The sequence below is a fragment of the Echeneis naucrates genome, chromosome 10 (genome assembly GCF_900963305.1).
Source record: "Echeneis naucrates chromosome 10, fEcheNa1.1, whole genome shotgun sequence".
NCBI classification, from domain to species: Eukaryota; Metazoa; Chordata; class Actinopteri; order Carangiformes; family Echeneidae; genus Echeneis; species Echeneis naucrates.
Genome location: NC_042520.1, coordinates 25402688 through 25423511, shown reverse-complemented (window position 1 = coordinate 25423511; position 20824 = coordinate 25402688). Strand labels below are relative to the sequence as shown.

Here is a 20824-nt window from a genome sequence, read left to right as displayed (position 1 = left end):
GAATTCAGATTTGTCCTAGTTCTAATGGGCATTGTCAGGATGATCTCAGGAAGAGTTGTTGTTTAAGACAAAATTTTCAAAATAAATATGACATTTTTCCATAACTTAAGTTGAAGTAGCTTTCTTACTTTTTACAGACAATGTTGATTTGTGGAGTTCTTCTCGTGGGGCATCACAATAAACGTAGGTAATATGTTAATTCCATGACACACAATCACACAATCATAAGCACAAGCTGTGGCTCTTAGGGTTGTATTTCTTTCTCTGGCTACAGCTGAGCTTCCACAGTAAAAGCCTTTGAAACTGAACACCTATGTCTGGTTATTGTGTCGAGGGGAACCCACTGAAGTCCTCCTGCAAGTCAACAGGAAAAATGGTGAAAAAACATTGAGGATAAGATTACAACTCTGGTCACAACACTTGTGATGTGTGCCAGTGTATCCTGGAGACTTATCATCTGGTTCAGGCTCCTAGGAATAGACTGGGTGACAACCAAGAACAGGTAGGTGACCACCAGTGAGACAGCTGAAACCTTGGAAAGACGACACCCAGGACAGTATGGATTAGAAGTCCATCCTGTGTCTTTCGTGAGAAATAACCCGAAAAACCCTAAAGATAGATACTCCCAGGAGATCCCAAGAGGGTGGGAAGGGTGAGGTCTCCAATCGGACAGACCTAAGGTTAACAACCTTAGTTCATTCATTATAAGACTTACTTAAATGTAAGTGTAGGATGACTTGTAAGCAACATTACTACAATAGATATAGGTTTCTAATTTGTCCTATTCCCTGAGATGTTTGGATACGTGAACCCCACTTTTCAAGATTGTTGAACAGAAATCGAGAACAAATATAAAAAGATTTTTCAGTGCAAAGTGTGTGGCTGAGAGGTCAGTGCACATGCCATTTTATCACAGCCTACTGCGTTCATCCAACTAAAGGATCTAAATTGCAGTTTATTCCCCTCCCTCTCACCTTTTCCTTTTAGCCTCTCTTCCAATTACTGATTTAAAGAAAGGTGAAAATCAAAATTTTTTTTCTGAATGTTAAGTAGCCAATCATGAAATATGATTTGGGTTAACAGGTTTTATTGATTAATTGAAATTGCAAACAATGTAAGTAGTGTGACGTGATTTTTAAAGGATTTTCATTTTGTGTATCTTTTCACAATGTTGTGAATGTGGAGAATCACAGAGTGGAACTTCTGAAATTTTTATTGCCCATCAAATGACCTTCAACACACACAGCTAAACTAAGCTTGACAGTTAGCCTGCCCCAGACCAGGCTAATTCATCAGCACAAGTTACCATGGTAACTCAGTGGGAAATCATATAAACATGGAACAGAACTCTCAAATAAATCAGACTAATCAAAATAGATGCACAATTTTTCCTCAATCCTGCTTTTTGGGAAAGCCCACAGGGTTGGGCTGCTTTCATGTTAGGTTAAGTGTGAATGCCTGTGGGTTCGTCTTACGTGAAGTGTTTGTACAGGTGATTGTTGGGTGGTGCTGCAGCCAGAGTGCAGAGCAACAGTGACACAACACACCTGAGCAGGCTGGACTCGCCTTTTGCATTTAGTAGCCGCCAATGAGAGAATTCATAGGATCTGGGTTAACGTAGACCTCGGACTCATGGTTTGTGATTTAGTACAAAGATTTGAATCATCAAACTGTGTGGTTCAGGAACAGACAAGCTCTATTCCACTGAGGTCTCTCAAGTGGTCCTGGTAATATTATAAATCAACAGACCAAATCAAATATTTAATCCTCTTTTATTTTGAAAAGCAATAGACATGTCACAGTCAACTCACATCATAGTACAGAAATAATAATAATAATAAAAGAGTAATGTTCTGAATGTAATTGAATTTTCTTTAACTGACACTCATGTTCACTTCTTCCTTTGGTGTCATGTGTGCCTCAAATACTGTTGGTTACACTAAAAAGTCAATAGCAGAGTTGAGGAAACCAAAGAACCATCAAAGCCTTTCATCTGGAGACTTTCCTTCTGACATACTGAATTCCAACATAAAGTTGCAGTTTCATGACAGTTCATACTTGCTGCAAGCACAAAGTTCATACCTACTAAGGTTTGATGAGAACAGGAAGATGCTGACTAACAGAACATGGTGCTGCTGATCCATCCCCTGGATCAGAACAGGAGGCTAATACGCTCAAATAATCTATTTACTGCGTATTTGATTATCACCAAAAGGAAAATTATACTTATAATTATACTTCTGCTCAGTTTCTTTTACAAACACAGTTCAGGGCTTTAACCCACTGAGAGCTTAAAAAAAAAAAAGTTTGCTTTGGATTGCAATTTCAAAACAAACATGTTTCCCGAAGTCTCTGTCTCTCCCAGTTCCTCTCCTCTCTCTCCCTGTCCTCATCCTGCAGGTGGTGACTCATCTCCATCCCATGTTCCTGCAACGCCTGCTGGTCCCATATTTCATGAACTTCATGCAGCATCATATGCCCCGCCTGCACCCGCAGTGAATATCCCCTCCTCCTGCTCTTATTCTCTCCCTACTCGACCCAACTTAAATAAATCTGATTTTATTTGATTTGAAGCATGAAGAAAGGCAATGCCTGAAGACATAATACTGTAGGTCTCATTACAAGTGGCAGAGCAGTGATTAGGTGACGTGGTGGGGGCATGAAGCCTTGCCAGGGGCTTCATATTTGAGGGAGTAGATTGGAAAAGGTTAAACTTTTGACTGCATGCCTCAGTTTTATTCACATCTGTAAAAGGATTATAATTCACACAAGTTACAATGTAAGCTACTAAAAGTTAACTGCTGCTAACAGTGGGATGACAGTTGTATTGAGTGTCTTCACAGTGAAATAACACATCAGATGTGTCTTGGGATGAAATGGAGGAAGGGAAAGTGTTTGAGAAAGGTACATCTTCTTCCTCCTCAGGATACCAAGTAAACACTTAGCAGCTGTTTACTGAGGACAGAAAACAAGAATTAATGATCAGTCTGAATGACAACATCAAAGTCAAACCACGGTGTGGAGCTATTTTATTTGTTATTAATTTTGCAGTTAAACTGTAGCATCTTGATAACAAAAACGGTTCCACTGTACAGCTAAGACTGTCAGTATTATGTTCTTGTCAATACACTATTTACAGCACAGTATCAATACAGTGTAAATATAAAAATATCTGTATCTACACTGTACTATACACTTGAAGTCTTAATTCAACTAGTTTAGTTAGAGTCGCGGCTCCGCACCTTAGCTAGCCCAGCTTATACTGGTGTCGCTAGCCGCCCCCTGTAGCCAGTGCGGGCTGACCTAGACCAGCTCCTATGGTAGCTGAGATAGTTTCCTCCCCCCCAGTGGCTCCTGAGCAGCCGGGATCTAGTCAGGGCAGCTGGGTGACTGTCTGAGACAAGTCGTAGGCAGCAGCCCCCGGTTCACCACCGACCAGTTCATGTTTCCAACAGGTTCTCCCCTCTCAGCGACACACCCGCTGAAAAGCCGTTTCTAGTGATTGGCGATTCTATTCTGAGGGACGTGAAGTTAGCGACACCGGCGGCCATAGTGAAGTGTATCCCGGGGGCCAGAGCAGGCGACATCCAGTCTTATCTGAAACTGCTGGCTAAGGGTAAACGGAAATATGCTAATATTGTTATTCACATTGGCAGTAACGACAACTGACTTCGCCAGTCGGAAGTCACAAAAATTAATGTGGAATCGGTGTGTACTTTTGCTAAAATGATGTCAGACACTGTAGTTTTCTCCGGCCACAATTACACACGCTATCCCTTATTTTCAGCCGTCTCTAATGCGAGGCTTCCCTCACATTAAATCAGGCAAAATGTGAGTTTGGCAAAGCCACTGTTATCTATTTGGGAAAACAGGTAGGTCAGGGGCAGGTGTGCCCACTAGCCGAAAAGGTACAAGCAATTGCTGATTACCCTGTCCCACAGTCCAAAAGAGCGTTGCGCCGCTTTCTTGGGATGTGTGGCTATTGTCAGGGTTTTTGTATAAACTTTTCTGATGTGGTGGCTCCTCTCACAGGACTTGTCAGTCAGAAATTTGGGTGGTCCCCTGCTTGCCAGGCTGCTTTCGGGTCTGCCAAGGCGCTACTGTGTAAGGAGGCAGCTGGCATTCGCTCATCTTCCCCCTCTCCCAACCAGACACACTAGATTGCTTGGTGCCGCACTAGGAACTTGTGAGCAGTAGGGGTGGACTGCTATTTTTGGTTTAAGGTTATTTTTTTCTCTTGTTTTTGTTTGGCAGGGAGGTAAGTCCTCTGTCTTTTGTTTGAGTAGTCTTGGATAGGGAAGCCTTTTTTTTTATAGTTAGGAATCCTTTATTTGTTGTTTTGGCCTTGGTTGACCCTGAAGCCTAGAGCTCACCTTTAGTTTATCTTTGTAAATGTATTGTGCCTAGAGCACAAATAAAATCCCATCCATTGCTACAAACAGTTGTTTTTTCAGTGGCTACTTGGGACTTGGGGAAGATGGGGCCTTATCATGTTGTGCTCTAGGCACCCCTAGACTGGGGCATAACAGGCCCCCTCCCCAATCGGACCAGTGATGACATGTACAGCCGCATGTCGTCATTTAACCGCTGGCTGTCGAGGTGGTGTCCCGAAAACAACGTGGGCTACATAGATAACTGGAGGTCTTTCTGGGGGAGACCTGGTCTGATTAGGAGAGATGGTGTCCATCCCACCGTGGATGGGGCCGCTCTCATTTTTAGGAATATGGCCGATTTTATTAGAAATCCAAAACCCTGACAATCCCAGGTCGAGACCAGGAGGCAGAGCCGCAGCTTAACACGCTCCTCTGCGCCTCAGTCAGAGCGGTCACCTGCTGAGAATAGAATAGAGTCTCTGTCTATGTTTAGGTCTATAGAAACTGTGTCTGTCCCCCGACCACCTAAATTTAGAAAAGTTAAAAAACCCAAATTAAACAGGACAGGAGAACAGGACAGAACAGGAGCTAAGAACAAAAACCTAACTGTAATTAAAACAGCCAGAAAGTCAGTCTCAAATAACACTGCGATCAAATGTGGACTGTTGAACATTCGATCACTATCCTCAAAATCTCTACTAAGTAAATTTTTCCCCAAAACTCTCTCCTGTCTGACCATTACCTTATTACATTTGAGTTTACTTTAATGGGCTCCACAGCATTGAGGAATAAATTCAGCTATAGAAGATGTTTATCTGAAGCTGCTGTGGCTAAATTTAAAGAGAACATTCAGTCATCTCCATCAATGCCATATCTAAATTCAAATGAGGTTGATGACCTTGTGATTAGCACTATGGCCATACTGTATTCAAATCTTGATGATGCTGCCCTTCACAAAAAGAAAGTAATCAAACAAAGGAGGCTGAATCCCTGGTACAATTCCCAAATTCATACCTTGCAGACGTCACAAAAAATTAGAAACAAACTGCCGTTCAAGCAACTCAGAGGAGTTTCACCAAGCCTGGAAAGATAGCTTCAAAACTTAAAAAAAAAGCTCTCCGCAGTGTATTAATAGTATAATTATTCAGCACTAATAGAAAGAAAACTCGTTTCTCAGAGAGTCATACCTCAGTTGAACCAGTGATTAATTCAGTCATTCATTCTAGATCTGATTAATTTGGCCTTATTTCTGGGTTATGTACCTCAGACTCTTAAGACTGCGGTCATCAAACCCAAGCTTAAAAAGCCAAATCTTGATCCAGATGTTTTGGTAAACTCATATAGAACCTTCCATTTACCTCTAAAATCACTGAGAAAACAAGAGCAAACAAATTACACGCCCACCTTGATGGGAACGGTTGGCTTGAAGAGTTTCAGTCAGGATTTAGAGCCCATCATACACAGAAACAGCGCTGGTTAGGGTTAGGATTAGACGGTGACCGTCTCTGCAGATCCTGGTCTTTACCTCTCTCTGGTAATAAAAGTCATGACCGACTGTCTACCGTTCTCCAGCTTACTACTTAAGCACTCCATACTTCTCCTCTTAGATCTCAGTGCTGCATTCGACACCATAGATCATAACATTTTACTACAGAGACTGGAAAATAAAATTGGCATTAAAGGAACTGCACTAAGGTGGTTCAAATCCTACTTATCAGATAGACATCAGTTTGTTCATGTAAACAACAGCTCCTCCTCACACATTATAGCCAATTATGGAGTTCCACAGGGTTCAGTACTTGGAACAATCTCTATATCTACTTCCTCTAAGCAACATTATCAGGAAACACAGCATCAATATTCACTGTTATGCAGATGATACTCTGCTGTATTTATCAAGAAAGCCAAATGAATTTAGTCAGATAGTCAAACTGCAGACATGTCTGGAAGACAAAAGTTTTAACTCCTAAATTCTGACAAAACTGAAGTTATTGTTCTTGGCCCCAAGCACCTCAGAGGAATGCTATCTAATAATCTAATCAATCTGGACAGCATTACTTTGGCTTCCAGCTCCACTGTTAGAAACCTTGGAGTAATTTTTGACCAGGACATGTCCTTTGTCCCTCACATAAAAGAAGTCAGTAGGGCAGCTTTCTTCCACCTGAGAAACATTAGGAAAATCAGAAACATCCTCTCTCAGGGTGATGCAGAAAAACTAGTCCATGCATTTGTTACTTCTAGGCTGGACTACTGTAACTCATTACTATCTGGATGTCCAAACAAAATCTCCTTCAGTTGATTCAGAATGTTGCTGCTTATTAACAGAGAGGCAGAGAGGCAGATCTTTCAGTTATCAGGCTCCTCTTCTATGGAACCAACTTCCAGCATCGGTCCGGGGGGCGGACTCTTCAGCAATTTTCAAGACCAAGCTTAAAACTTTTCTCTATGACAGAGCTTAGAGTTAAAAAGTTAAAGTTCATTTAGTCTTTAGCTACGCTAGTATAGGCCTAGGCTGCTGGGGGAAGGACTGACCACCTCTGTCTCGCTCTTCCTCCCTCTCTCTCTCAACCCAACCAGTCGAGGCAGATGGCCACCCACCGAGCCTGGTTTTGCCCGAGGTTTCTGCCTTTTAAAGGAAGTTTTTCCTTGCCATTGTCGCTTGCTCATGGAAGGATCTGTTGGGTCTCTTTAAATCATCTTATAAAGAGTTTCGTCTAGACCTGCTCTGTATGTAAATTACCTTGATTGAGTACCTTGAGTTTTTTATGATTTGGCGCTATACAAATAAATCTGGTTTGATTTGATTTAGTTACCTCAGAAGCAAGAGCATCTTCACCTCCTTGAGATGGGATGTTTCTACCAGTCATAGGAGCCACTCCTAGAACCTTAGGACACGTTTCTGGTTTGGGAGTTCCATCCAGAGCAACCACAATGTACTCCCTTTTAGGATCCTGCACAAGGGACTCCACTGGGACTTCACATGCTGTTTCCACCGCCTGTGTGAAAGCTATTGCTGCTGAAGCCTCAACAACTGGTGCAGGCATCTCTCCTACTAGTACAATAGCTTCTTCAACCTCTGGTGCAGGTGCCTCTTTTACTGGTACCACCTCCATTGATGCAGGGACTTCTACTGGAGCAACCTCTGCTGGTGCAGGGGCCTCTTCTACTACTGCCACCTCTATTAGTGCAGATGCTTCTTCCACTGGCACAGGAGCCTCATCTGCTGGTGTAATTTCCATTAACAAGGGGGCTTCTTCAATTGGTGCAACCTCTGCTTGTGCAGGGATCCCCTTTACTGGTACAGTTTCTGTTAGTGCAGGGGCTTCTTCCACTTGTGCAACTTCTGCTAGTGTAGGGGTCCCTTCTGCTGGTGCAACCCCTGTTGGCACAGTGGCTTCCTCAACTGGAGTAAATTCTTCCTTCGGTACCCCTTGGTTTAGGGCAGCAAGCGGCACTGCAACACAAATTCCAGCCATCCAAAAATGACTCTCACATTTAGTTCACATAAGCTGAGAGGTTTAGTCAAGGAAACTTGTTGGGCATTTATGAACTTGATTAAAATAAAATAAATAAATATATATATATATATATATATATATATATATAGGTATTAAGGAGAGGAAGAAGATAAAAACCACAACATTAACAGGACAGTGGCTTAATCTGGCTTCACTTATCCAGACATATATCACTCTGTGATTACAGGAAGACATAAAGCTTCCCCAACAGTATATGCATTCATAGGTGGTAGTTGCAGTGAACCCTCTGAGATTGCTGAATTAATCTAAAAGTGAAATGCAGCTCAGAGTCACGTTAATCTTTTGAGCGCTTGAATTTGTCTTTAAAGGCATGAAGATACAGGAATTAATTGATGCTGAACAGCAGCACTGCAATCCAGCACCTGTAAGAATCTCAGTTCTATTAATAAACTGGTTACACCAGTTATCCCAGTATACCGGCCTAGAGTTCCAGTGTGTAAAAGTGGAACTGATTCAGACCGCCGGTACAGTGGAGACGCTCAGGTATGATGTAAATGCTTTGTTACATTTGGAGTACGATTAAGTCTATCTGTAAAATTTACTGTGAAATGTCACTTGAAGGCAGTGGTAGAAAGAGCAGGTCAGACAAATTAAAGAAATATAAACTTCGCAGTTTAATCAAAGCTTTATTGTTTGGCTCTTACGCATTATCGTAAATTTTACAGTGGTCTTCATTCAGTTATAAGCAAAATAAAAATGATCACATTTAGGCTGAAATGACTATTCATTGTTTGAACAGTTTGAACAGAGGATTTCTGACATGTTCAAATTATACTAATGAAGAGAACTCACTGAAGCAGTTACACGGACCGTACAGTCAATAAAATTCTGTTCTGTCATATTACACTTCATTACTAAGCTTTAACAACCTCTCATCTAAGGGTTAACCCTAACCCTAACCATCTTAGCTGTGTGGCTGACTTGTTTTAGAGTCAAGAAGCAGGTTTTTATTTATGTTACGTGTGATCACATTTATTTCACCCATAACTGCAAATGAGCATTGCACAAAGCGCTCACTGCCACTTTAGAAAATATAGCTGAAAGCATCAACCTGCCGAGGAGGCCAATTCACTGCTTTTAGCTTCTCTGACTGCTTAATAACTGGTGCCTCATCAGACATGGAGAAAACAGACATTTAAAGAGAGACAGCTCAGGGGAAGGTAAAGCTTTGCACCTGAGGAGAAGCGGCTAACCTCTAGTGGTTCTACAGCCTGTTACCAGTGACTGCTCTTGGTGTGGTGAGAAAAGAAAAGGCTATTTGACATAAGTGGGGATACAGTCAAGAGTGTGTCTGGTAGTGTGTGCGCCTGTCACTGTAGTGAGTGTGTGGACTGTCAGGCCTCAGAGGCATCTGCCTCTTCCTCAGATGGAGTCGTACCGTTGCTGTCAGGGTCCTCTGCAGTAATGTCGGCTGGTTTTGCCACAGCTTCTACAGCCTCCTCCATAGTTTCAACCACTTGTATTTGCTCTGTTATATCCTCTACTTCCTTTACCGCCTCTGCAACCCCCTCTGCTACCTCGACCACAACTTCAGCAGCTTCAGCAAAAGCCTCAGCCAAAGTCTCCACTTCTGCCTTGGCCTCAGCTGCTGCCTCCAACTCCTCCTCCTCCTCCTCCTCCTCACCTCCACCCACAGTTACAGTTTTCTCTTCCTCTCCACCTGGTAGACAAGGGGAAAGACGAGAGCTTCATCCAGTCATCTACTGCTGAGCATAGTTTCATGACAAGTATTTAGAAAGCAGCATTCAATGAATCACCTCATCAGTATATAATGCATGCAAACTGAAAGAAGACAAAGACAGACATGGGGATGAGCTAGGGTGAGGGTGAAGGGAATTGGGGAAGGCTGTGGTGCAGGGTTGGAAGGAGATGTTGAATCTTGGTTTTTACCATCCTGTAAGCAAAATAGGAGTCATCTGGAGTGACTCTGTCGTTAACAGAAGCTTATTAAGATTATTCTTAGCTTTGATGTTTTATTGTGAACATGTAGAAAACATTGATATGATTTTTGAGACTTTAGAGTCCAGGTTCAGATCAAAACTACAGCTGGTTGAGATCATTCAGGTTTTAAGACATTAATCAGCTAATCTGGGAGCTAATCTTTTTTTTTTATTATTATTTTAATGGTGTTTGTATTTTCACACCAAGTATTAATCTACTGCAACATTTTAATCATATTGATCATGAAACTACATGAATTGGCCTTTCAAATTAACATACAATTTCAAATTAAACAAATTGGTATATGGTTAGTGCTAGCCATGCTAACATGTTCATTTAATGTCAGTGTACTGAGAACTAGGGCATGTTCAAAACAAAAGCAGCACAAGGACAAACTTCCAAAATGGGTATATGGAAAAATCTGTCAAGTTCCTTTACTGTCTTCATATAAACTGCCCGCTGGGGACTCTGTCTTAGCAGGAAAGGACAGGACGAAAGGAGAAGGGAAGGATTTGGTTTTCTTGTTCAGATCCAAAGACTCCAGTTCTAGGATGAAAATCCATGCGGCCACAGAGGACCTTAGCTTTATCATTACACTGAAAAGAGTAAAGACACAGAGTTAGGGAAAGGTTACAAAGTTATGCCCAGCTCACACAGTAATCACAGTCAACCAGTCACACCACAGTCAAATTACGATGAATGGTAAATATATGGGTTTGTCGTCTATAATGCTCTCTCTCTTTCTCTCACACCCACACACAGTGTGATGTACCCCTATGTTGTGTAGCTCAGTGCCATTTAGCCCTGTGTGAATTTAATATTATAGTGTCGCTAAGTCACACACTGATAGAATCAGATTTTTTGCCAGCATTCTTTGCAGCTTCTGGCAGCTGCAACTGTGTTACTTTTTACTTGAATTATTGATTTATAGTCTTCATATTTTCTTAATATTGTGGTTTGCTCTTCCACTGTAAAATCTACAGCTTGGTGTCTTCTCCATGTATTAATTGGTCATATGCAGCAAACACTGGCTTCAATTAGTTGATAACCAGTTTTGTGAATCTGCTTATAAGGATTGCAGATGTCTGGATAAGTGAAGCCAGAAGCCAGATAGCTAAAAGGGAACATGTTAATCCAGCTTCAGGACACAAGCCCTGGGAAAGTACAAAGGTTCCTAGAGCAGCATGGATAGAAACTATATAGCAACCCTCACTGCTCCATGTGTCAGTGGTCTGTTCATTCATTCCCTCACTGGTTCATAGCTCACTAGTACAAGAGACCTGCACCAGGACCAAGTAAGTTCCTGAACCTCAGTAACTTCTGAGTTGTGTTGAATAACTTTCTTTGGAACATGCTCCAACCTTCAAGCTTTTGTGGGAATGGGACAGACAGAAGTGAGCCTTAACAGCTAGCATTTGTGACATGAGGTTTCTTCAGGATGTTGTGATGTCCAGACACATTAAAGGTTTTATTAGCAACTGTCACAACGACATCACAGTGATGAGGGTCTGTCTGGCAGGCACACTCACACACACACACACACACACATATATATATATATATATATATATATATATATATATATATATAAATAAATATATAAAGCAGTCTATTGTCAGGTGAAAACAAACATTGGTCAGTGTGATCATTCACAGTCATCAGGCAGTGAAGAAGAATCAAAGGCTTAACGTACCTTCCTTATCATCTTTACCTGCAAACAGGCAGAAACAGTGTGCGTTAGATGCATTAATGAGTTACACAACAGATACAATGTATGTTTAATTGTGCAGGAGTAGTGGTGTGTAAACCTGTAAAAACACAGAAACGAGCCACAGGTCACAGCTCAGCTGATGTGTATCTCTGTGAGTCCCCACAATGACACGCTGTGTTTCACCTGTCTTAGATTTTACTAAAAAGTTTTTTTTCCCGAACCCACTTGTCTGTGTAGACATAAGTGATCTCATTATCTAACTTGCATCATAGTGTTTATCCTCTGGGATGCCATGGGTAGTTAATTGGGCTCCACTGACCAGTAATCAATAACTGATCATTCAGAGCAAAGACATCATTAATCTGCTGAGTATTTTGCTGAGCAGCATTTAGATACAGTGCCTATAAAAGTTATTTACCCCCCTTGGAAGTATCAACCCTTTACTGCTTTTATACGTGAAATCATAGTCAACATAATTTGGCTTTTTGGACAAGAATTTGCAAAAAAAAAAAAAAAAGAAAAAAGAAAAAAAAAAGAAACAACAACTTCAAACATAAAAAAGAAAACAAATTTTCACAAACTGTTACCCTACATAATCCTAAATTATATAAAGGTAAAGTAAATGACTGCACAAGTATTGCCCCCCTTCAGGTCAGTATTCGGCAGATGCGCCTTTGGGTGCATGGATATGTGTCAATCGAACTGGCACATGCGGATAATTTTTCTCCATTCTTCCTTGAAAAACTGCACAAGCTCTGTCAGGTTGCTCGGGGATTGGGTGTGAACAGTTCTTTTCAAGTCCAGCCACAAATTCTAAATTGGATTGAGAGATAGGCTCTGACTTGGCTAGAACATTCACCCTGTTGTCTTTGAACCATCTCTGTGTAGCTTTTGATGTATGCTTGGGGTTGTTGTCTTGCTGAAAATGAATCTTCCAAGTTTTACTACTCTTGCAGATTGAATCAGATTGCCCCCCACAATTTGGCAATATTATTCTGCATTCATGTTCCTGTCAACTTTTACAAGCCTTCCAGGGCCTGCTGCTGAGAAGCATCCTCAGAGTATGATGTTGCCACCACCATGTTTCACTATAGAGATGGTATGTTTGTGGTGATGTGCAGTGTTTGCCAAACATATAATTTAGTCTGATGGCCACAAGTTAAATTTTTATATCATCGTAGCAAAGAACCTTCTTTCAATTGACCTGGAGACTCATGTGAATTTTTCAAATGGCTTTCTCTTTGTTGTCCAGGTTCTTCAACAGTCGAAGCTGGATGGGAGAGTGGCAGTTGTTGCATCTACAGTCTCTACCATCTGTGCCACTGTAGGGCTTAATTCCTTCAGAGAGGTTGTAGGTGTCTTGGTGCAAAAGTGGTTAACTATATTTGACAGAATTGCCAAGTTAGCAAGTGGATTTGTAAAAATGTGTCATATGAATCCCCAAACAGAAGTTAATTAAGCATGAACACAACCTCTGACGGAATGACATAAAGGCAAATCAACAGATCATATCCATCCAATGTATGTCATGGTCTGCTACCTCAATTTTATAATGACTTGGTTAGGCCGATCTATTAAAAAAAGAAAAGTTTACTAGAGACAAATCCAAACCCCCACCCTCACAAGTTTCACATCTGCTGAGCTGTTAAATTCTGCATGTGCATGGTTCCAAGTGTAAATTTACCAACTTAATATGTACGCCACATTTTAGTTTGAATTTACTTCAGGGATAATATACAAGACCCTTGGTCTGTTATCATCACACATCTTATGGCACAGAGGAGTACTTACTCTTGGGTGGCCATACTTTAGGTACCCATGGCTTGGATCTGGCCTTGATTTGTTCAATCTGCGTGTTGTACCTGGCGTTGTCTGTGGACACAGTGATGTATGCCTGTAGAGAGGGTAAATGTCTGCAGTTAGTTTTAATTTCCTGCTGACAAACTAAAACAATGGATGTGTTATTTATAATCTGATCAAATGTGTTGAAGCTAAAACAGTCGACTTACATAGGAGACGGCACCGACAAAGGCTCCACCACACAGCAGGGTGTAGACAATGTTCTCCCCTGATCCACCAGGAACTGATGACATGGACTGACGCTGCACAACTGGAACAAGTATAAAGTCACATTAGAGTCCACAGTGCAGTGCAGTGGTGATGGTTAGCAATAATTCAAGGACTAAGTAACATAAAATAGCATCAATTAGCCAGGACAAATTGCAGAGGCTTTAAAGACACCTCCTAGAAAAAAAATCTGCTGCTCAGGAACATAATCTCCAGGCCTGCGTGTGGAGGCACTCTGATGCTCCTGATGCCTCACGCTCTGATAGGATTAAACACAGCAGATTTGGATTACCAAATATATGGCTGTCCAAAATGATATCTGTAGTGACACTTCCTTCACTCTCAGACAGAAAGACAACAGTCCGTTTGTTTAAAAAAAAAAAAAAAAGCTGTAGGAGCCTGAAATTTAGTGGCTGCTGTCCAGAAGCCATAATAATCTCCCTTCTTCAAGACATCTGATGTACACAGAATCTGACAGCCCTCAAACTAGTCTTCTTTTCTTTCTAGGCATGAGAAGGACAATGTGGACTGGAGTAGGACACAGCAAACTAGAAAGGGACAGAGTCTCAGGAGGGACATGGCAGGCAGAGAGGGGTAGTCAGGACATGATGGACTTGGATGGTAACAGCAAACTAGAGAGGGACATGGGGGACTGAAGAGAGGCAGTCAGGACACAGTAAACTGAAGAAGGGCTGTCAGGATACAGTGGACTGGAGTGGGACATGGCAGGCTGAAAGGGGAGGATATGGTGGACGAGGGAGGGACACAGTGGAAAGGGGAGGGGGGCAGTTGGGACATGTTGGTCTTGTCTTGTTTTGTCTTGTCTAGTCCATTTGTCCAGAGTGGACAGTGGAATGGAAAGGGGAAGCGAGGACTGGGATGCAGCTTTGAGGGTCTGAGCCCCCTCCCCTTGTCAGAATCTGATATCTATAGAGGGTCAGTAACTCAGGGTGAAGGTGTGTCTGGCGGGGGCTGCTGCTCAGGAATAGAGCAGCTCCACCAATAGGCTGTGGCGGTGTGGCTCGTGCGTCTTCCTTTCTATACATTACATCATGTCACAGTCTAAACACCACGTGATTCCAGGAGTCAACCATGTTTCTCCGCCGAGCAGAGACAAATGAAGGTCAGATCCCTACGTGTCGGTATGTCACGCAGAACACAGAGCCCAGCTTTTCCTGTTGCTGTTTAACAGCGAGACATGCATAATCTAATTGGATTCGGTCGTCAGGACACGGCTGAGCAGACGATGCTTAAAACCTGAAGAATTAAAGGTGAATGGTCCAACACCCACTGACGTCACAGATAACACATGATCGTTAGCCGATCGTAAGAGAAAGGTCCACCTTGACCTTGATGGAACACGGTTATACACAGACGCAGAGGAACACCAGGACACGGTGTCCTACCGTAGGCGGTACAACAACCATTCATTGATGTTCAGAGCCCATTAACGCGGATGATAACACTCACCAACCGGTAGTAACCTGTGGGCTGACGTCCGGGCCAAATGCCCACACCTCCGCCAGACCGACCTGCAGGAAAACATCGCTGCTCTCCGGGTTGTGAACTACTGTAGCTTCAGCAGATTTTGGATGAATGGCTGATCTGCTCACGCTGACGTCCAACGACCTGGGGGCGGACCCGCCTTTTCTTACGCACATCACAGTTGCGTGCTGCCACAAGAGGTGCGGTTAGTCCTGCAAGGCGACAGGCCAGGAACGGGAGGGGGCGCACACCACAGGAGTCAGTCTGTATTAGTTGCTCTGTGGAACCACTCACACTGGGAAAAAGCAGGATACAGCCTGGACAGTAGGTGACGGTTGGTAATTTTTTTTGTTGTTCAGACACGAAAGAGTTGGCAAATTCTTGCTCAGTTAAGAGATTACAGATGCCGATGGACTGCGGTATCCTCTGTGGCTGTGGTCACGGGGGTGCTGGAGCCAGATTTTTATCTGTTAGATAACCTTTTTAACGTGTTGTTTCACATTATAGCTCAAACTAATATGACACCAGCACTGACTTCATGTGTACAAACGATCATGACTCCTGTTTATTTTACATAATTTATTGTATGTTACATAGAATGAGGAATTTATGACAGTGAAAATAAATGAGTGTAGGACCCATCTCATTCCAATGTCTGGACCTGTGGATGGGAAGGACAAAGACCCAGTTAGTTCAGACTGCAGCTTTACACTGAGTTTAAAGAAACAAAGATATCAGACCACAAGATAATCAGTGCATCTACATACAGAAGACATCAGTATCATCAACCAAGCAGGAACATACCAGGGTTATTCCAGACCGAGCCTTACTTTGTACTCATGTACATCTGTGTTGTGCTGTCTGAAGAGCTGCAGGCAGACAACACAACAGGCCATTAAAATTTACCCACTGGTTACATCAAAACTTTCCCCATATTAAACTACACCCTGTCATCATGATTAAAATGTCTAACTGCCCTGAGGTGCAGTGACTGAGGGCTTGTTCTTAGTGTAGCTGTAGATTTTATTTTTTGTCATGGGTTCTTATTGTTACTTATAATGAAATAAAACAATAAAACAAAATCAAATAGACTAACATGCCACTAGTGTGGAGAGGTAGATGGCTAAGGTAGAGCTGGGCTCCATGATGACACTGTGCACTCAAACCTACTACTAGAACTACTAAAACTACACTGGTCAGTTTCAAATCTTGCTCGAGGCATGTCTACGTTTTAAATTGACAAGATAATGAGTGTTGGCTGTGTTAACAGAAAACCTGGAAAACATAAAAACCTGAAACTCTACTCATCAAATCATCAAAGCTGAAGCTGACATCATATTAAAATGTTGTGCATGAAAATGATGTTGACTTGCCAGGCCCCAGAGGAAAGCAGACGTTCCGAAGGCAAGGCCGACTCGTAACCAGTTGGGGTTGGCAGTGTCATGTTTGGAGCTGGTGAACACAGACCTCATTCCGACTGAAACTACAATGATACAAGGATGAAGAACTACCGTTTGCTGAGAGATGAACAGTTAAGCAGGGAACAACATCAGTCAAAAACGATAACAGTCAGCCAATGTAAATCCTGACGATGACCCAAGACTGCTCTTTTATTAAATAAATAAATAACACTGTATATACTCCCTGAGAGATAACGACGTATCTTTGAACTGCTTAATTCATGGAATTCAACAATATTCCATAGTCGCACAAACAGGTCATGCTCAGGTCATCACTCAAACTGAGCAGACTGAACCTCTCTCTAGCCCCAGTGATGTAACGTGCGGCTACACAGAACCAGAAAAACCCCACAACAACGTATTAGCAGTGAAATAACGGTAGCCTAAAAAAAAACAATGGTGGTTAGAACAGCCATACACGCCAATACGCGATAAGCAAAAGATCTATTTCTATGGTGCTAAAACAATGCTAAGCTAAGGTCAGACTTCACAAGCACGTCCACCATGAGGAAGACGATATGAAACATAAACCCGGGAAAATTAGACCCGCGAGATAGTTACCAACACGTCAGCTCACCTTTTCTGTCGAGAAAAGCTCTGAATACAACTCGACTGAAATACATTTTAGCCGAAAACAAGCGTGCTAGATTCTCGATCGTGCAGCTCTGTGCTTGATGAAACTTCCTGGCAGGACTACTTCTTTCAAAGATCCGCGATAAGTCGAACAGTCGCTCAGTGAATGCTTATTTTCTTGGAAATTTTAAGGCAGCTGGCATCCTATTAATTGCATTACCACCACCTACCTAATTATATCTACAGTTTAAATTCTCCTTATCAATCCAGTTCTTAAAAGAAATTAAAATAAATATCTCCGGCCTTTTCCACTTTCACCCCACTCATGAATAATTTTTTGGATCCTTCCCAATCTGTCCAAACTCTTCCCATCCCTGTAATAATGCTCATTCAACACGCATGTTGCGCCTTACTTATTAGCCAATGTTTTAATGACGAACTTTTAACGTTGTTAAAGATGATTATAAAGAAAATCCTCTCGCGTGCCTGCAAAATTAATAACAACTTATGTTGAGTTCGCAAAGTGAGCTCGCGCATTCGTTTGATGAAGGATGCAGGAGACGTCCAAATCAATTTCATATATTTTATTTTTATTTACACTAACAGTAAAAAAAAAATAGATGGTTTACAGCGCTCTGGACCAGACTATGTTTCCCTGACCAGCAGAAAACTCCAGCATCAGTTCACATGCTCTATCTTTCCCTGGTTCAGCTTGTGTAATGATTATACAAAGGAAATGAGGTATGTGGGTGTGACTTCTTCGGGTTGCACACTTCCTCCTCATATTATCTGGCTCCGTTCCTGCGATCAGCCCCTTGTGACTGTTGTAGGTCCCTGTTTTCTGTGGATGAGAAAGAGAACAGACACGAACCACAAAGTCCACAACCCCAGTGTATCTCCTTCATTCAATAATAAAAAGACCATGATTATATATACTGTATATAGATATTTCATATAAAAACATGTAAGAGGTATAAAAACAATACGTGATTCATTAGGTTAAAACAACATGATTATCAGTATGCAAATAGCATAGGGTTAGAAATTCCAACACTTAACACCGCTGTAATATGCCAATGAACAACTGAGTAAGGCTAACTATGGTTGAGGTAATTAGCGATGTAACTCTCAAGACCGATCCATCTAGAAGAGCGGGTTCTTTGAAGTGAACGACGGGAGCTGGTCATTGATTTGGAGCCGATTTGTGTTTTGTCATTTCCGTTTAAGCCACGCGTGATTGGTTATGATGTGTGGTGGCATCTGTGTCTCCATGCTGAGCAGAAGTGGGAAGGGAGGGATTAAGAGGACATGCGCACGAGTGATGGGAAACTCGACTCCTGATATGAGTCACGGTGAATCGTTCATTTGAGTCATTTCAGTCACTGAGTCAGTGCACACCGTAGGCGTTTCTAGCCCGTTTTTGGGGGTTAGGGTTAGGGCTGTGGCACCCGCAAATTGAACTCCAGCGCCCCTAAAATTTAAGAGATAATTTATTTATTTATTTTACTATGTTTAATAAGCTGAAGCCAAATGCAAAAACCATATACAGTATATGATTTAAACATAATATTTTAAAGACAAAAATATAGCAGCCCCCGAAAATGGTTTGATCCACCCCATCCCTCCCACCTTTCCCTATCGCCGGCTCTGAGCGCTTTATCTGCAGAGAGAGTTAACAATCCCCTACGAGAGTGTGATGTGTTTTACCTGGCCTAAACCAGGATATGTGACACATTTCTTTACTTCTACCACTCAATACCAACACATTATTATCATCACCAGTCCTTATGTCTGCTGCATTGAGTCATAGATCACTATTTACGTCGTAAGGTAGGAGTTAGCTGATGTTTTTTCAAGCGGTTTTCTTTTTTTGAGAAGTTGATTTTTATTTATGTTTTTGTATTATTTAATACAGACAAGAAGTAAAAAGGCAGAGGCAAACATTGAAAAAGTCAATTTCTGTGAATGTGTTTTACATGCTGTGCATTACATTTCAAATATATATGTTGAGGAGCTGCTGTATCAAAAAGAGCTGTCTTCTTCCAGAACTTAGTGAATTAGTCCATACATAGGTTCAGGTGTAAAGTCTGCTTTTTTATGTTATATATTTCTTTTACAATTCAAATCCATTCCTCTTTTGCTGTAGCTCAGCATTTCTTAAATTTGTTGGTTTAGTCACAGTGTTTCCTCTATCAAAATGTGTTTTGCTTTTCATTAGCAAATGTAGGAATGATGGTCCAAAATTGTGTTAAAATGTACAAAACAATGAAATTTATCTTGCCTTGCTCAGCACCCCTAAAGCTCTGATCCCAGAATCGCCCCTGTCTTGCAGAAAGGGGCACTCAGTCACAGTATGTGATACAATCATCACTGTGATGGATAGGGCTAAGCAAATGAGGGAACTATATTAAGTTATGTTATTTGCTTCATTTCCAAATTTCCCTCTTTAATGCCATCAGAGTTGTCATGGCTATTAGGGAATAGGTCAGGCACGTCATTATCATTACCCAGTGTTTGTTGTAGCATTTGATATTGCATGATCTGAACAGAGATCACGCTGGAAATACATCTTGTAGGAGCCATTTTTTTTGTGTTGTGCAGGTATTTGCTTTTCCACTACGGTGCAGTATATTTCAGTTATTTTCTTTTACCTCAAGCCGTGCCCCAGCTGCTGTTGATCAGAAGTGTTGATTAGTTTGAGTTGAGTGGTGGTGGGACAAACATACAGTTTTTACACGGCAGCCAGAGAAACAGTAGAATCCCTTTTTGTACTGTCAATTTACCTTATCCTTTTTTGGTTCAAATAAACGGGAATTTTTTTTTTTTCTTTTCTCTGGGGTCGAGTCAAGAACAACCATCCCAAACCACCACAGGTGACAAATTTAGTTTTTTGAATAGTCACCACACAAGTAAAAACTGTGTTTCCTGGATGGAGGACAAGTGAGCTTTGCCCTGGGTGGAGGAAACAGCATTGTTGGAAAGAGGCTGCAATCCCTCCCCCCTGTTCATCAGACAGAGCCAGACGAGAGAGGTAAAGGACGCAGCAGACAATAAAACTGCATGACTGAAGAAACTGAGCCTGTTAGCCTGTTGCATTGGATTGTGGAACTGGATGTCATGGATGTTGATGAAATGAAAGTTAATTGGAAAAAGGAGGAAATAATCAGCACCTGTGAGTGACTGCAATTGTTCTGCTGCTGACGTCACAAGTTCACATATTTACAGTGTGGAAATGGATGAAAATGCTGATGTGGAAAATGTTCTTGAGAAGCATGTTGCAAAAAGTGATGTTCCAACTGCTAAAGGTGATGTTGCAAAAATTGAGGAGCGTGCTGTAAAAAGTGATATTGAAAAAAGAGAAAAAATTAACTGCAAAAGGTGTTTCACTTCTCATTGAAAACCTGCAAAGGAACCGGAAGTTAACCTTGAATCAAGCATCCAAAATCAAGTTGCAGATCGATAATCTGTTACGTGACAAAATAACAAGTGATACCTTGTGCAGTGTTGAAACCCTTTTAAATGAGAAACAAATTGTGTGAAGCTGCTGCTGCAACTCATGGTGCATTGATGGAAATGCCACTGCCTGAAGAAGAACACAAAAGGCAGCAAACGTGGTTTGAACAAAAGTTTAAAGCAAATGAAAAATTCTCGTGTGATGTGCATAAATGGTTGAAG

General features: G+C 41.7%; 2 protein-coding genes across 4 annotated transcripts; both read right to left on the bottom strand.

The window, feature by feature from the left end:
• Positions 1-1765: 1765 nt before the first annotated feature.
• mgarpa (mitochondria localized glutamic acid rich protein a) lies at positions 1766-15364 on the bottom strand. 2 transcript variants are annotated; one of them, XM_029512512.1, is made up of 7 exons: positions 15102-15357; positions 13574-13674; positions 13356-13458; positions 11547-11564; positions 9291-9572; positions 7187-7827; positions 1766-2955 (listed from the first exon to the last, which is right to left on the bottom strand). In XM_029512512.1, exons 1-7 carry the CDS (start codon positions 15175-15177, stop codon positions 2953-2955), a joined length of 1224 nt encoding a protein of 407 aa, XP_029368372.1. In that variant the 5' UTR covers positions 15178-15357; the 3' UTR covers positions 1766-2952. The 2 variants fall into 2 exon arrangements, with proteins under 2 accessions (XP_029368372.1, XP_029368371.1); XM_029512511.1 differs by lacking the exon at positions 1766-2955 and having other exon boundaries at positions 7006-7827; positions 15102-15364.
• Positions 15365-15639: 275 nt separating this feature from the next.
• ndufc1 (NADH:ubiquinone oxidoreductase subunit C1) lies at positions 15640-17405 on the bottom strand. Of its 2 annotated transcripts, none has more exons than XM_029512523.1 (4): positions 17154-17405; positions 16490-16593; positions 15921-15985; positions 15640-15777 (listed from the first exon to the last, which is right to left on the bottom strand). In XM_029512523.1, the coding sequence occupies exons 1-3, from the start codon at positions 17197-17199 to the stop codon at positions 15926-15928; spliced, it is 210 nt and encodes a 69-aa protein (XP_029368383.1). In that variant the 5' UTR covers positions 17200-17405; the 3' UTR covers positions 15640-15777; positions 15921-15925. The 2 variants fall into 2 exon arrangements, with proteins under 2 accessions (XP_029368383.1, XP_029368382.1); XM_029512522.1 differs by having other exon boundaries at positions 15644-15777; positions 16490-16599; positions 17154-17340.
• Between the last annotated feature and the right edge of the window lie 3419 nt (positions 17406-20824).

Bases quoted from the DNA above. Each gene is read 5' to 3' on its own strand.
- mgarpa (XM_029512511.1), bottom strand. From the start codon at position 15,177: ATGTTTTCCTGCAGGTCGGTCTGGCGGAGGTGTGGGCATTTGGCCCGG. The intron at 13,459-13,573 runs GTAAGTCGACTG...CCCTCTCTACAG, and splicing joins TTGTCGGTGCCGTCTCCTAT to GCATACATCACTGTGTCCAC. The intron at 7,828-9,290 runs GTACGACTCCAT...TTTGTGTTGCAG, and splicing joins AGAGGACCCTGACAGCAACG to TGCCGCTTGCTGCCCTAAAC.
- ndufc1 (XM_029512522.1), bottom strand. From the start codon at position 17,199: ATGTATTTCAGTCGAGTTGTATTCAGAGCTTTTCTCGACAGAAAAG. The intron at 16,600-17,153 runs GTGAGCTGACGT...GTATCATTGTAG, and splicing joins AGCTTTTCTCGACAGAAAAG to TTTCAGTCGGAATGAGGTCT. The intron at 15,986-16,489 runs GCAAGTCAACAT...GTCTGCCTGCAG, and splicing joins CTGCTTTCCTCTGGGGCCTG to CTCTTCAGACAGCACAACAC.